The sequence below is a fragment of the Pan paniscus genome, chromosome 1 (genome assembly GCF_029289425.2).
Source record: "Pan paniscus chromosome 1, NHGRI_mPanPan1-v2.0_pri, whole genome shotgun sequence".
NCBI classification, from domain to species: Eukaryota; Metazoa; Chordata; class Mammalia; order Primates; family Hominidae; genus Pan; species Pan paniscus.
Genome location: NC_073249.2, coordinates 207954123 through 207969296, shown reverse-complemented (window position 1 = coordinate 207969296; position 15174 = coordinate 207954123). Strand labels below are relative to the sequence as shown.

Genomic DNA, 15174 nt, shown 5'->3' with positions numbered 1-15174 from the left:
GTTAGAATTAAGTAGAACGGGGAGCATTTAGGATGTTTACCGCAGATTCAAAGATCTCAGTTCCAACTGTTCAACTTCTAAAACGTAGAGGAACATCTGAACATTCTAGAGATCTCTCTAGAATAATTCTGGGATTGTAGTATTAAAAGGAGGAACAGAATGATGATGCATATGGGAGCATGTAAACAACACAGAATTGTAAAGGCAGCAATCAACTCAATTTGACAATGACAAAACAGGTTTGCTACCCAGCCAACAGAAGAGGAGATAAGGAAACAGCACTGAGCACTGAGAAAGCTGCTATACATATTAATAATAGCACTGGCAAAAGAATGGCATGAAAGCGAAAGATATGCCATAGTTGCTTTAAAGCAACCAGGGCCCAACCAAGCTTAGCTTTCCCCTGAAGCTCCTAAGAGGTAATAACTTCAGAGACAGATTATATCTGATGTCTAGAACACTAAATAAACTCGAGGATAATCAAAAGTATAAGCACTGGAAAAAGAATGTGTTTAAAATTGTACAATCTCAATGTCAAAAGGCCCTACAAGGTATAAAGACCAGGAAGCAAAATCCCTGTCTCTGAGCATGCAGTCAGTCAGAGGCCAGTAAGAACAGTAAGAATGAGAGGGTAAATAGGCATATGAAGCAGATCTCAGGACCACGGCCACAGAGGCCAAGTTCACCTGTTTCCATCTGGGGTAGCTTTGACTCCGTAAAGTGGACAAGGTTGTTGGGGCGCATGATGGCAATGGAGCGAGCTGTGATCACTAGCCTCTGGAACACCTCAGGGTCCAAATCCTTGCCCTCTTTGCTAGATGTGTTGAGACACTGCACAGCTTTGCTCAGCAAGGCCTGATCCTATAAAACAACAGGAGCACAGAGGGTCAGCCATAAGCAAGAGCTGGGTACAAAAGCAAAGAGGAGAGAAAAGCTGGCAGATCACCAGGATTATTACCTCCTCTCAAGAGAACAGGCCAATGAACACCAATCACCTACAACAGATCTTCAAAGCAGCCCCATATAGTTAAGTTTCTTAATACATAAAATATTAATGTCATTAAAAAATAAAAACCCTGCAGTATCAAAGTATGATGGGAAAATTCAAATCTACTCAGTTCTCCAGAACTGCTAGATTTCTTTCTCCTACAATAGAAGAGTCATTTCTTAGCAAATTCATATTACCCAAGGACAGTGTTTCCAAAATTGTCTTTCCTTGAGAGACTCAGCAGGTTAAACTCACATTTCTCAGTTCTCCGGGTTGGAGGCACAGAAGCTAACCAAAGCTCTGGGTTGATGGCTCCTCTCAGAGCCCTTCCTCCTCAGGGGTCTGAACTCTCATCTTTTCCATCTACAGAAATTGGCCCAATTTGTCTCCTTTGGCAATGCCTTTCTTTTATAAGTGATACCCTCTTTCCCCAGATGTTCCCATCAGTGGCACTCCAAGAACTATTCAACACTTGTCTCACCAACAAGTACAGTACACTTCTCATGCTGTGCCACACCTGAGGGAGCGAAAACACTAGCAGTCTATCTCCTGAGGGACTCCCTCACCTCACCCTTTTCCAGCAAGAAGGCTACCCACGCTCAATATCCCTCCTTCTCTTTCTTAAGTCTTGTTGATCCTGTTAGAGTGACAGAAAAATAAGTACAAACCAGGGGCCCAGTCACTGGCTTACCCTCGGTTTTGAGTGGCACTTGAGAATTTCTCAGGAGAAACTCTGTAAAATGTAGGTCTAATCTGAATGCTATCCTCTCTCTACCTTACTTTGCTGTGCTGTTGCTTTACAATGAAAAGCTAACTTATTTGATTCCCTGTCAGCACTGCAATTTCCTTTCCCTGAGAGAACAGTTACCTTGTGGCTGTGGTAGGCCGAGCGGCTGGTGTGCAGGCTGGCCAGAAGGCTCTTGGACTGCTGCTGGACACTGGCAGGTGCTGGCAGGGACAACAGCAAAGTGGCCAGCTCCTGAGCAGCATTCTTGTTTCTCTCCTAAGGCAAAAGACAGCAGGGTTATCACTAACCCCACCAACTCAAGGCAGAATGAACTATCTACACTCTGCCTGCCCTTCCTTCCTTCTAGGCCACCAGGGCTAGGTTATGCTCCATGGACTGCAAAGAGAAAAAAAAAAAGTTTCAGAAATTATAATCCTCCTTCTTACCAGAGGAAGACATGGAATCCAAGCTCATGATTCCCAGAACAGTGTTCTTGTACCAACACGCATCCTATTCTATGACACACGCTCACTATGGGCCCGAAAAGTAGGACATAGGCCTTAAGCTGAAGACTTCTCTGGAGCTTCTTAGCAAATCAAGATTATGCTACTATAAATGTTCTTTAGCTGCGAGGCCTCAGGGCCTCAGACAACTCCACTGACTTTCTGCCTCTTCAGAAAGCTTCCATGTGCTTTGAAAAAGTGACTTGCCTTCTCGATGATTGGGCCAACGGCAAAGCAGCTTTCCAGGGCTTCTAAAGAACTCACAACCAGCCTGGGGAGACAGAAAACCTGGCTTGAGTACAACACCGTTCTCTCCGCCTTGCGCTTTAGCCTAAGCAAACTATAGTCATGAGGACCTTGGGGACAGCTAATGAATGCCAAATACAAAATCAAAGCACAATAAGACCTGCCACAGGCACCATGCATATCGTTTCCTATGTTACAGGCCGGGAGAAACCTGGCTCCTGCTCGGAGATCAACCTGAGGCCATGTTCATAATCCGTAACTCAAAGACAGGGCTTTTCTTCCTCAAAGAGGATAAATGTGCTTCCTTCTGCTGCCTGTGGCAGGGATCACTGAGATGGGCTTAACAGTCTTGATGCAATGGGACCCAAAGCTCAGGTGCCCAGAGATCAGTGGGCAAAAGGATACACAAAGGGAAAGGTAAAAACCATCCTCTTATATTGGAAAGTTTAAAGCTATATATGCACAAAGGCATTTCCTAGGAGTCCCAAGTATGGGGGGGAGAGAACAAACTATTTTTTAGGTGCATGCCAATTGCCAACATTCAAGGGGTAAATACAAAGCATCTTTAGAAAACTTTTCCCCTTAGGAAAGGAATAGGAAACCCAACTATTACTATTAAAGGTACCAAGTAACATGCTCCCCAGGGTTTACTCCTTTCAATTTAATGTGGCATAGTAAAAAGAACAACATCCTGACAGTTGAAGCTCTGGACAGAGAAAGAAAAGTATTCAGAAGGTAACTGGAAAGAAAGGGGTTAAGGGGTAGAGGAAGGCAATAAAGAACTAGGGAAGAGGAAACTGAGGCATAAAACAAATTTGGATAGAACGAGCTCTCTAGTGGGTTATCAGATGGTAGGACTTTGCTGTTAATCCCTCTACCCCAAACCCCCTTTTCATCCACTTAGAAAGGGAGCAGAGAGGACTAGGGTAAGGAAGAGAGAGTTGAGAGAGTGTCCGACATGGCCAACACCAAGAGTGCACTTACGATCTTCCATATACTCCATTTTTACACATGGACAGCTCTGTAGCCATGCAATGACCAGAACAGAAAAAAGCAGGAAGACTCTTCAACAGAAGCAGAATCAATGCAAAGCCACACCATTGGTTACACGGCTCTCTGACACACACTCACTCGTGCAGAGAAAAGAAAGAGGGCATACTAACCGGTCCAGCTTGGTTAGGGACTCAGTTTCAGAACTTGGGGGAGAAGCAAAGAAAAAAAAAAGGAAAAAAATGTGAAGCTCAGAGAAACCCAGAAACACATCCTAAGCAAACCATGTATGGATAGGGCATCAGGGAAAAAGAAAGAGAAAGGAAGGGAGGGAGGAGGCTGCTGGTGGGAGGCAGTGATTCCAAGCAAGGCTATTCTTGTGACTTACAATGTAAGAAACTCAAAATCTTACATCATGAATTATAATATTTCATCTACCATGGCAAACCAGCAGCTACCTAGCACAAAGAAGCCAAGCACAATGCTTAAGAATATGCCACTGTAGGGAGACTTAAGGAAACTCTAGACTCTGCTACAAGAGGCAGCAGACAGCCTCTCTTGCTGGCAATGTTATTATCACAGAAGTAGCTACGCAGAGAAAGATGATGAAAAGATGATGAGCTCAGAATGGAAGGGAGGATGTTTTCCTATCATTTCAGCAAGCCTGGATCCTAATCTAGAATACTGGCTTGAGCATCGTCTAGCCTGTGGCCTCTGGCTACTCTAAAGGGTACCTGAGCATTATTAAGAGAAGGGACAGAACTTCTGTCCAGGGAGAGACTCTGGTGTCAGATGACTCTGAGCACATTTTTCAGGCTTTGCACGCTAAAGAGACACTGAATGTGGGCGAGTTGTATGAAAACTTAAAAAAATTCCAGGCTAGCCTTGAGATGGTTATTAGAAGCTGGCTCTCTCAAGACACAGGAAGGTTCTGCAGTGAGTGGAATATGTAAAAACTGAAGCCAACCCCTGCCAGCACTGATACCTCTCCAGGACAGTTCCACTGGTCGTAGTGGGGGCAGCTGAGTCGCTATCTCCAGTGCCGTTGCTCTGGTTCAGATTTGAAGGGCAGATGTTGCTGACAGAGGCAGAAGGGAATTCTTCTGGGGGCTCATCAGGCCAGCCAAACTGCTCCTTAGTCTTGCCATAAATTTTTACAGCATCTATCATGGTGACACCTGCTGGATCCACCGAGGCCCCAACTGCAATAAGCAAGAGAGGCCTTTAGGAAGCACATTCTCTAAAAAGCCACCCCTCCAAAGCAAAGACCAGAACAGTTGGAGCAAAGAAGTAAATCACGTCAATTTTATAGACATAGAGAAACTTTATCTTCTGAGATATTCGCAGCACTTTAATCGTGTATAGATGCTGAATACATGTGGTAAAAGTTCCATGGACCAAAAGCCGATTACGTCTCCTACTCAGAAGAGTCCCTAACCATCACTGCAAGGGTCCTCTTCTGCTTCAGAGTATTGTATCCCCTACCCCTCACTCCCAGGGGTCTCTACACACTTTCTTTGTTCAAAGTACAGATCATGATCATTCACACTAACAGCAACTATATCTAGAAGAAAGAACATCAGACAGTGGCCAATAAATGACAGAGAAATGCAGTCTTGAGTAAGGCTCAAGGATTTGTATTCTGAGAGTTTAGTTTTCAGTGGCATAGCAAGCCATTGCCAACCATCTCTCAGCCATGTGTGACCTGAGGTCTTCCTCTGTGCGTTAAGAAAGCCTTGCAATTTCATGTCAATCTGCCTCCTCTCGGCCTAAACACAGAAGTAGCCCCATTAGTGAGGTGGACACAACACTATTGAAATGAATACTCAACACAGTGCAGCCCTATCTTTACTGCTACCATGCTCCGGTGTACTCCTTTCCTGTCACCTTGCCTCTTTAATACATCAAATGAAGCTCAAAGTTTCCTGACAAAAGGACAGAAAAATCAGTAGAGTGGAGAGATCCCAGAATGTTGGACAGCCACAGGCCAGTGGCTCCCAATTTCGCAGTCACAATGAGGACAGAGTCTGCACCAGGGGTTGGTGACTCACTGAAGAGGTTCAGCTTCTTATCAGCCTGCAGGGCTTCTTCTCTGGTGAAGGGGAAGTCAAACCAGCGTGAGCGACTCAGGTTGAGCTGCATAGTTCTGCCGAAGATCTCGATATATGATGGGGCCCGTTCTATTGCTTGAGTCCCAATCTGGATCCGCATGCCTGTCATCACCATAGTGCTATTGTTGTTACTAATCTCAATGGTGAAGCCTCCGGGCTGTAGGAAGACAAGGCACACATCAAGAAACTACAGAAGTTCTTAAGTTTTAACTAGGACTCCTTCTTCTCTGACATTGTCTCAACATGTGAAGCTCATTAAAACTTATCCTTTTAACTCCCTGGTAATGACTTCCTTGTTTCTAAAAATGGGAAAATAGGAAAAGAGAGCAGATTCTCTTCAATGTCAGGCTTCCTTCTCCCCAGTATTAACCACCTCTTTGATGTCCTCTACACAGTAATCCTGCTGGTATTGGTGGAAACCCAACCCGTACAAGTCCTTTGCCAAGTGAGTAAGAATATCCATTTTTCTAAGGAACCATTTAACTAGAACCGAGGGTTGTGACTGTGAGTATATACTCTATACTTGCTTTCTAAAAGGAGATGTGTTCTCAAACCATATTGTTTGAGTCCTTCTACCCAGGGATTGATCCCAGCCCAGTGCCATTCTTACCTTGGTGTTAGCCACATACATGCCAGTGGAATTCAGCCGGTGTTTTATCTGTTGTGCATTATAGACCTGTAGGAGGTCATTACCACCAAACTCCACATCTGTCAGCTGCTGGTTGTGTTCAAAAAAGTCAATGGGGAAAGTCACCTGGCTAGACGTGCGGGTTGCTGCAGAGAACGGTACCAGATCGTCAAGAGTCTCTCCCACCTCTGCCTCAACACCACTGGTAAAGACTCCTCCCAGACAGAGCCCACACTCACACTCTAATCTAAGCAAACTCTGGATTATAACATTTGCATCGGCATGATGCCTACATGTGGTTAGCTCTCCAATGGTTGTTATCCCTAACTATGACATGTCCTAGCAATACCAAGAAATCTGGCATTGGTATTGGGTGTACAGTTAATAACAATAGGCTCTCCTGTAACTGGGTTATTTAAAATAAACAATAGGAGCTACTTCTTTAATGAATGTAAATGAATAAACCATTCTTTCAAAATAGACTGTAGAGCAAATTTAAGGTAATGTGATGATCCCTGTAATGGTCTTTGCTTAGCTGGATTTGCTCACTGCTAAACTCAAGCTTTCACTTTCCTGAAGAGTCCTGAGTCAGTCAAGTGCTCGACCACCAGCTCAGAGACCTGTGGTGGGCTCTTCACTACTCAGTGGGAAATTAACCAACTGAAGAGGTCTATACTTCAATCAGTTCTTCAGGGAAGTCATTCTCCTAAACCTAGAGAGAACAATCTCTCAAATAAGGTCCAGGACATAACTCGTTACTAGGCACCAAAGAACTGCTGGCCTGAAACAGGCAGCCAATGGGTGCTTGACATTTGGAACCATGACTCTGCTTTTGGGAAATTAACTTTACAAAATGTGCAAGTAGGACAGTCACATTTCTTCACAGATATTTTCAACAGTCTATTCTGAGTCACTGTCTAGAAGACCACCATTCCTACTCCCCCACAAGTCATCTGAGAAGGAGCCTTACTGATTGTAGCTGTTTTGCGCTTTCGAACAGGCTTCATGATGCTGATGACACTGCTGGGCTGCAGGGATGGCTGCAGCCAGTAGGAGGTGTTCTCCACGTTGGCCATGTAAATGCGCAGACTGCCATCCTCACACAGCAGAATCATTGTTGTCCGCTGCTGCTCATTGCAGGCCGTGTGCCTAATAGCAACCATGTCTTGGATCTAGGAGGAGAGGACAAAGGAGGGTCTTCGTTCCCACACCCACAGATCAGCATCCTCACAGAAAAAGAGGCAGAGATGCAACTGGTTTCATGGTCAGTTGAGGGGCTGTACAGAAGGGTGGCAAAGGAAAGGCATCTAGAAGAAAAAAGACTGAAAATCTTTTATGGGCCTCCATTGAAAGAGCTGGGAAAGTGAAATGAATATACAAACATAAAAAGAGACCAGGTTCACAGCAAAGTAATGAATGGGAAAATCTGGCACTGACCTTTGCTTTAGCAGGAAGAGTCTTAATCTCCTGGATAAGAAAAGTGTCTGGTTTCACCATAACTACCAGCGGCACCCCTGTAGTTTGCTGGACACAGCACACCAAGCCAGGGTGGTTCATCACCTCAGACCACTGGCAAAGAGCAGGAGAAGTCTTACTGCCACCATTGGAACTGCAGACAACAAAACTGGCCACAGTTAGAGTGTCAGTCACCATTTAATAGTTCTTTTCTTGACCTAAAAACCATCCTCTAACTGGCTACGTGACTCCAAAGCAATATCCTTGGCCAGGGACTCAGATTATCCACAGGTTAGTTTTATTCCAAGCCATGCACACATGCTCATACACCCCAATGCGTGCTTATGGCAGGGCAGTCCTCATTTGGAGTCTCCACTGTGAGGTTCCATGTCTGAAGAACAGGTGGCCCTATGTGCCTAGAGGCTATCAACTGCAGAGGGCCATGGAGCTGCCTAAGGCTAATGACCCATTGTCCTATCAGGATCTCCAAACACATCGAGTTAGTGTGAACTGGTATCCATTTTATTTCATCCCAAACCACGTAATTCCCAAAGAAAGGCCTGAGAGAAAGTGCTACAATGGGTCATCAATGGCAGATAAGAAACAAGAGAAGACACCATAAGCCTCTTCTTCCTCCTCCCTAAATGAAACTCTCACTACCTTACACACCCCTCTATTATTTGCAAACTTGTTGCAAGTCTCTTCCTCCCCCATATCCAACCATGCCCCCATTACTGATACGTTCTATTTGCTAACAGAGTAAGTCTCCCCAGGAGAAAAACTTAAAGGGCATTATGGCAGAATGAGTGTCTAAGAGAAATTTAGGTTCCCTTCTCACATTAAAATCACATTTATAACATTAACTATAGGTTTTCCTTCTGAGTAACAGTGGACCCCTAAACTACCTCTGACAGCTTGGGGTCTCCACAGTGGAGGACAAACCGTGCAGACAACCCAACCTGCCAAACCCGGATGTTCCTTGATTTTAAAGATACCTAGCAGGGGAGAAAAAAAGGTTGGCTGGAGAAAATTAAGTTTCACAAAACTCAGAACAGATAGTAGATAGTGGGAGTGGAGATCCCACATTGAATGTGGACATTGCGGAAGCTGAACATTAAATGTTCATTCCCACCTTTTGATGTTGATGGGGAAGAGTTGCAACACCTCCAGGGTTGTCCTGCTGATGGTGGCTGCGAATGATTTGCCTTGACAATAGCTGAAGAACAACATCTGCAACACGTGGGAGTAGTACACGGACACACCACCGCCCGCCACCTGGCTGTTACTGTCCTGCTGGCACAAAGACACATATTTGCAGTAATTCATGTTGCCTTGGCTACCAACTTCCGGTTTATACTGGTTATTATTTTCAATCATGATCAGGTGCTCTCATACTCTAAGCATGAGATCCCTGTGGGTAAATCTTACAAAGACCCTGAGAAAAATGGAACTTGAAGTTGAATTAATTTAGCCCTAAAGGATAAGAGAGTTTGCTATTAGGTAGAAAGTTAGATGGAAAAACAAAGAAAAAGAAAAAAAGATCCAGTTAGATGAAGTCCACAGAAAAATGTTATAAAAGAACAAAGAAAAAAGAATAGAGGAGTTGCTAAATAATTAAATCTGGAATAGAAGGAAATAGCAACATGTGCTCTAACCTTCAGGTCCTCATGATTGATTTCCAACACATTAGTGACATAGAAGGGTCCCTGCTGGGCACTGCTGGCCTCTTCCATAAGCTGAGTATAGATGTACCCAGCCGAAGACATTATAACAATGATGTTCTTTCCCTCCTCATTGAAAAGGAAGGTAACATCTCTTATCTTTGAGCTTGGCAGGAGAAAGTAGAAGGTTGGACTCAAGGCATCAACAGACAGGTCATAAATCTGCAGGATGGAAGAAAAATTAAATAAGGGAAATCTATCTCAGTCCCATCCCCCAAATATCTTAGTGAATCCAAATAGCTGGAACTGACCAATAACAGGCATTCATTCTCCATTCAATAAAAAAATGGAGTGTTAGGCGCTGGTCTTATAAAGATGAACAGAACACCTTTCACTCTCCTTCAAGGAATGAGTAGGGGACAGACATACATAAATAAATTCTGAAACAAGTATGGTAATAGGTGTGCACTTGGTACAGTGAGGGTAGAACCAGAATCAATTCCCTATTGCCTAAAGACAGAAAGCTCCTACTCAGCAACATAGCAAAAGTGACAAAATATGGCTTGTTATCATTTTTAGAGACAGGGTCTTGCTCTATCACCCAGATTGGAGTGGAGTGGCGTGGCATGATCACAGCTCACTGCACCCTTGAACTAAGCCTCAAGTAATTCTCCACCTCAGCCTTCCAAGTAGCTGGTACTACAGGTGAAAGTCATGGCACCCAGCTGATTTTTTTAACTTCTGGGAGAAGCCAGCACATAGTGATTCTGGATTTAAAAGTAGAAAAATTCTAGGACCATATCATCAAAGAACTGTAACTGTACCTTAACAAAGTCCGCGGTGACAATTGCTAACTCGGTCTGTGAACCGGGTAACCACACGGCTTTGATGATGAAGTTCCCCGTTGCCAACTGAGGGTGCAAAACCAAGTGATCCGAAACAGAGCCTGAGCTACTAAAGGTGAGCACATGGCAGTCCTGGACAATGTTTAAGAAACAAAATGGTGAAAAGATGATCTGAAAAGTGGGCTAATTCATTTCAGAGTAATGACGTTCCCTTTTTTCCTCTAATATCCCCTGCCTTCAGACAGTATTTAGACTGTCTAGTAACATTCAGGTTTCATGAACACAAAGATTACTTCCAATATTGGAGAAATCTGAAAGATCTGGGAGAAATTCAAAGAAAAATTCCTTTTGCATTTCAGTAGGTTTTAAATTTTAATCTCAACAACGAATAAGAAAAAGTAGTTCTGAGAACAGGGGAGAGAAGATGACTAGAATCCACAGCTCAAGGCAATCAAACCTAGATCCGGATTTTTACCTTTAGCCCACAAACCGCCAAGTAGTCTTCCTTGCAGGGATTTCCTGTGAGGCTCAACACAGTAAAAGGAACTGGGGCAGAAGCCAAGCGGGTCAGAGTTAACTTCCTTTTGCTGGAATCTGCTTGCTTTAGGAGTGCAGAGAGCTGCAGAACGGTGATCTGCAAAGGAACAATGACTAATTTATTCCTACTCCTGGTCCTCTCAGAGAAGTCAAACCAAGTAACAAAAACTCTTTCAATAGGGATAACAGGTTGCACACTTTTTTCTTTACAGATAAGTCTAGTAGAAAATCCTAGATCAGTATTAGTCTCTATTACTCCTGGCTAAAAGCCATGGAATGTATTTCCATGGAGGACAGAACAGATAAGTAATGAAAACAATTTCTCTTTATATAGTTCACAAAATAGTTTAAGAATACCTACGTACCACTGTCCTTTTCTAGTTTTCTAGGAAACTGTTTTTAAAATGATTTTAGAGTTGTTTGAAGGACTATCCATATTTTCACTTAAAATAAAAGTTAAAACAACATTAGTGGTGATGGAGAGGCCAGAATACAGAAAAGTGTGAGTTAAGATACCTAGCACTCTTCCAACTTCTACTAGCTCTATAACACAATACAAACTTACTTATGTGCTTAACAGAGCTGGGATGGCACGGCAGGACTACATAAGCAACACTGAGTGTTCCTATGAAAACTTTTGTCTCTCAGCTTATGCCCGCCAGAGTGACCAAACAGGGCAAGACTGGGAGCCAAGCCGTCCTCGGTAACTGCTAATCATTACTTTTTCCTGAGAGCTTTGAAGAATACGTTTTGAGTGGAAATTTACTAATTAGGAACAGTCCTAGTCATACCAGCTCTAGGTCTAATCAAATCAATTCAGGGTTCAAGTATTTGAAAAGCTCAACAAGATCTGTCCCTGAAGCATTCTTAGAACGCAGTGGACTTTTTCCCACAGAGGGCTAATCCGAATGTGGTCATCAATTTGTTTTGCTTAGCATTTAAGACAATATGACCTAAAGTAAGCGCACAAGAATTGGAGGACCCACCTTGCCCTTCTCATGGCTGACAGCCAAATGTTGGCGGCGCCCATGGGGAGAGGAGAGCACACACATAGCCACCCGCCTGAGCACATGAGCACTGATCAGCTGCCGGATGGTCTGGCCCTGGTCTCCACTGTAATTCATCCGCACATTCTCAAAGGCACCTTCCTGGGAGCCTAAGGTGGGAACCTGGCAAAGAAGGAAGCAGAGAAAGTGGGCAGTAATGAGGCAAATAAAATCAAGTGGATTCACACACTATTCATGTGCCTGAGACACTGCACAATTCAGTCATTCAAAAGCAGTGATTTCGGCCTCCAAACCATGGATGGCTGTGTAAATGTGTTAAAGTTATTATCAATCCATTAAGAATAACATAGTAAATGTTTTCATAAAGCTAAACTTAAATACAAAGTACTGGTCTTTTAAAAAAATGTTAAAATGTCCAATCTCTTACAAATTGTGGTGACAGATGACATTTGTTTTCATTGATCTAACCTGGCAACATAAAAATCAGCAACTTTATGGGCCCCCAACCCAAGTATTTTTTCACTTCATCTTTAATATCTAAAAACCAATGCTCTAAAAGTGTGACTGATTTTACGACTTCTTTTAATTCCAAGAGTATCAAATAAAACCGTGACTCATTTTTTTTTTTTTTTGAGACAAGGTTTCTCTCTGTCACCCAGGTTGGAGTTCAGTGGTGAGTGCAGTGATGTGATATCAGCTCACTACAGCCTCGAATTCCCAGGTTCAGGCAATCCTCCTGCCTCAGCCTCCCAGGTAGCTGAGACCACAGGCATGCACCACCATGTCTGGCTAATTATTTTTGTATATTTTTTATAGAGACAGGGTTTCACCATGTTGCCCAGGATGGTCCCGAACTCCTCTGGTCAAGTGATTTGCCCATCTCAGCCTCCCAAAGTGTGGGGATTACAGGCATGAGCCACTGCACCTGGCAAAAACTGTGACTGATTTTAATAAAATGCCAGAATATATATGGGTATGTATGTGTATATTTCCAACTGACTATTATTCCCTTAAAAACAGCCAACTTTGGCTGGGCACAGTGGCTCACACCTATAATCCCAGCACTTTGGGAGGCTGAGGTGGACAAATCACTTGAGCACAGTTGTTCGAGACCATTCTGGGCAACATGGTGAAATCCTATCTCTACTAAAAATACAAAAATTAGCCAGGCATGATGGTGCACGCCTCCAGTCTCAGCTTCTCAGGAGGCTGAGTGAGGCATGAGAATCGCTGGAACCAGTGAGGCGGAGGACACAGTAAGCTGAGATCATGCCACTGCACTCCAGCCTAGGTGACAGAGCAAGACTCCATCTCCAAAAAAGAAAGCCAATTTATGAGATCTATTCATATATCTCATTCGCAATATTTGTTCACTTCCTTTTTGGAATCGCCACCACTTTACTTTCTATTACTTAACTCTGCTGCTAAAAAAGGCCAGGAAGGCCACATCAGAAGTCTATATTCAGTGCTGAGCAGCAGGTTTTAAAGTGAATAATGACTTATACCTTATAACCCATGTGACATGAAAAACTAAAGGAAAGTTATCTAAAGGACTATATGCAAAAGAGGACAAACATTATTTTGTAAGTTAGATGAACTTTAGAGAAGATACAATAAAGTTCTATTTTCTAAAAATAAAAATTCTCTAACTATTCTAATTGCCCCAAAATGGAGTTCCCCACCTCTTGGGGATTCATATATTTATATGAACTAAAAAGGAGATTTATTCTCTTCATTGGCCAAAATGACCCTGGATTCCCCAGCCCCACTCCTTTTTTTTTTTTTTTTTTTTTTTTTTTTTTTTTGAGAGAGAGTCTCACTCCGTCGCCCAGGCTGGAGTGCAGTGCTACGATCTCAGCTCACTGCAACCTCCTGGGCTCAAGTGATGCTCCCACATTAGCCTCCCGAGTAGCTGGGACTACAGTTGCTGTGCCACCATGCCAAGCTAAATTTTTTGTGTGTTTTTTGGGGTAGAGATGAGGTTTCACCATGTTGCCAAGGCTGGTCTTAAACTCCCAGGCTCAAGCAATCCACCTGCTTCAGGCATCCCAAAGTGCTGGGATTATAGGTGCATCCTTGGCCAATTCTCTTCTTTTGAAGCCAAACCTCGTATGCTGATTTTTACACTGTTCATAATATGTTCTGGGCATGTCATGATGTCTTAGATTCTAAGTTTTGGATGGCCAAGCATCAACTGCTCTAAGTATACTCCTCAGAGCATCTAGCGCATTTTAGGATCTCAATAAATTTGTTGGTTCCCACAGCCACCAAACGTCATGGCCCCAAGACACTCACCATCAGCTGGTCTGTCATCTCCACTGCCTTCTCCACAGTGTGTAGCTCACTGAGGGCTTGCTGAGCACGGCTGCTGCTCCCGACGGCTGAAGCTTGCTGGAAGTTGGTCTGAATGGCATCCATAAGGAAATTAAGCATGTCTAACACGAGAGGAGCGAAGGAGAAATTGGCCTGAGAAAAATAGAAAAAATACACCAGTGAAAAAAAAAAAAAAAGAAAAACAATGGATAATACTCGTAAAAATCATCTTGCCAGTAACTTCCTTCAGAATCCAGCTACTTCACTTCCAGTTGGATATTCTAGCCATCTTCTCATTCTCATAATCCTGGCATTGATTCCAATCAATATGCATTTGTGTTACTAACTCCAGAGCAATCTTTCTAAACCAGGGGTCCCACATAGATATCCTAATGCGCAAAGGCATCCCTCATATGAAATGAGCTAACTTCTCTCTTACGTTTCTAGAATGGTTTGGGTTTTGTACCATCCATGGGAAAATTGAGAATATATACACTCAAATCGTTTTGTTTTCTGTGTTTCAGATAAGGAACCCTGGCCAAGAAAGGGTACTCTACAGTATGACACAACTAAAATTTATGCTTCCATCACCCCCCATAATACTCCTAATAGTGCTCAGTCATAAATCCTTCCCTCGTGATGACAATACATAGTATTTGCATTCACACTATGAAAATGGGTAAAGGAGAAAATGAGTTGCAAGGGGAGCCATGTGCATTATTTACTCTCACACCAATTCGACAGGCTCTGAACTCCGTCTGCTTACTAGGGAGCATCAGTCAGCCCCACCTGGTTCTGTAATTCCTCCCGGCAGCCCTCTACTGTGCGGCAGAGGCTGCTCTTCTTGGGCTTCTCTTCGTCAGCAACCTTTCCATCACTGATGGTAACCTTGGCTTTGTCAGCTGGCGAGGAGGTGCTGGCATGACGCACTAGACTCTCTGAAATCCTGGGTTCACTCTGAAATGCCGACTCCTTCATGGTAGAGCTCATGCCACTACTAGGAGTTCTCTTCACCAGAGCCTAGGGACAGAAAATGTCAGAGTCCCTAAGTTCTTGCCTCAAGCACAGAGGAAATACTGCCTGAGATCTCCGAGGAAAATCTGACCCAAAGAAGAAACTGGCTAAGCGTTTCAATGTTACCCAAAAGCCTAAATTCTGATCTT

At 43.5% G+C, this 15174-nt stretch overlaps 1 protein-coding gene across 20 annotated transcripts in view; it reads right to left on the bottom strand.

Annotated features, from left to right (window-relative positions):
* UBR4 (ubiquitin protein ligase E3 component n-recognin 4) overlaps positions 1–15174 on the bottom strand; it is a 136469-nt gene that overhangs the window by 72196 nt on the left and 49099 nt on the right. For 6 of the 20 annotated variants that reach the window (XM_063594395.1, XM_063594408.1, XM_063594415.1 and 3 more), the window contains exons 38-52: positions 14801–15031; positions 13994–14164; positions 11678–11860; positions 10630–10788; positions 10134–10286; positions 9304–9531; positions 8781–8941; positions 7631–7817; positions 7164–7365; positions 6176–6339; positions 5506–5722; positions 4440–4656; positions 2426–2489; positions 1857–1991; positions 687–861 (exon numbers count right to left, since the gene is read on the bottom strand). In XM_063594395.1, coding sequence (XP_063450465.1) covers positions 687–861; positions 1857–1991; positions 2426–2489; positions 4440–4656; positions 5506–5722; positions 6176–6339; positions 7164–7365; positions 7631–7817; positions 8781–8941; positions 9304–9531; positions 10134–10286; positions 10630–10788; positions 11678–11860; positions 13994–14164; positions 14801–15031 — 2647 coding nt within the window. Of the gene's footprint in view, positions 1–686; positions 862–1856; positions 1992–2425; positions 2490–3627; positions 3661–4439; positions 4657–5505; positions 5723–6175; positions 6340–7163; positions 7366–7630; positions 7818–8780; positions 8942–9303; positions 9532–10133; positions 10287–10629; positions 10789–11677; positions 11861–13993; positions 14165–14800; positions 15032–15174 lie in introns of all 20 variants that reach the window. The other 14 variants (XM_055097359.3, XM_003814430.6, XM_055097393.3 and 11 more) reach the window with 6 other exon arrangements.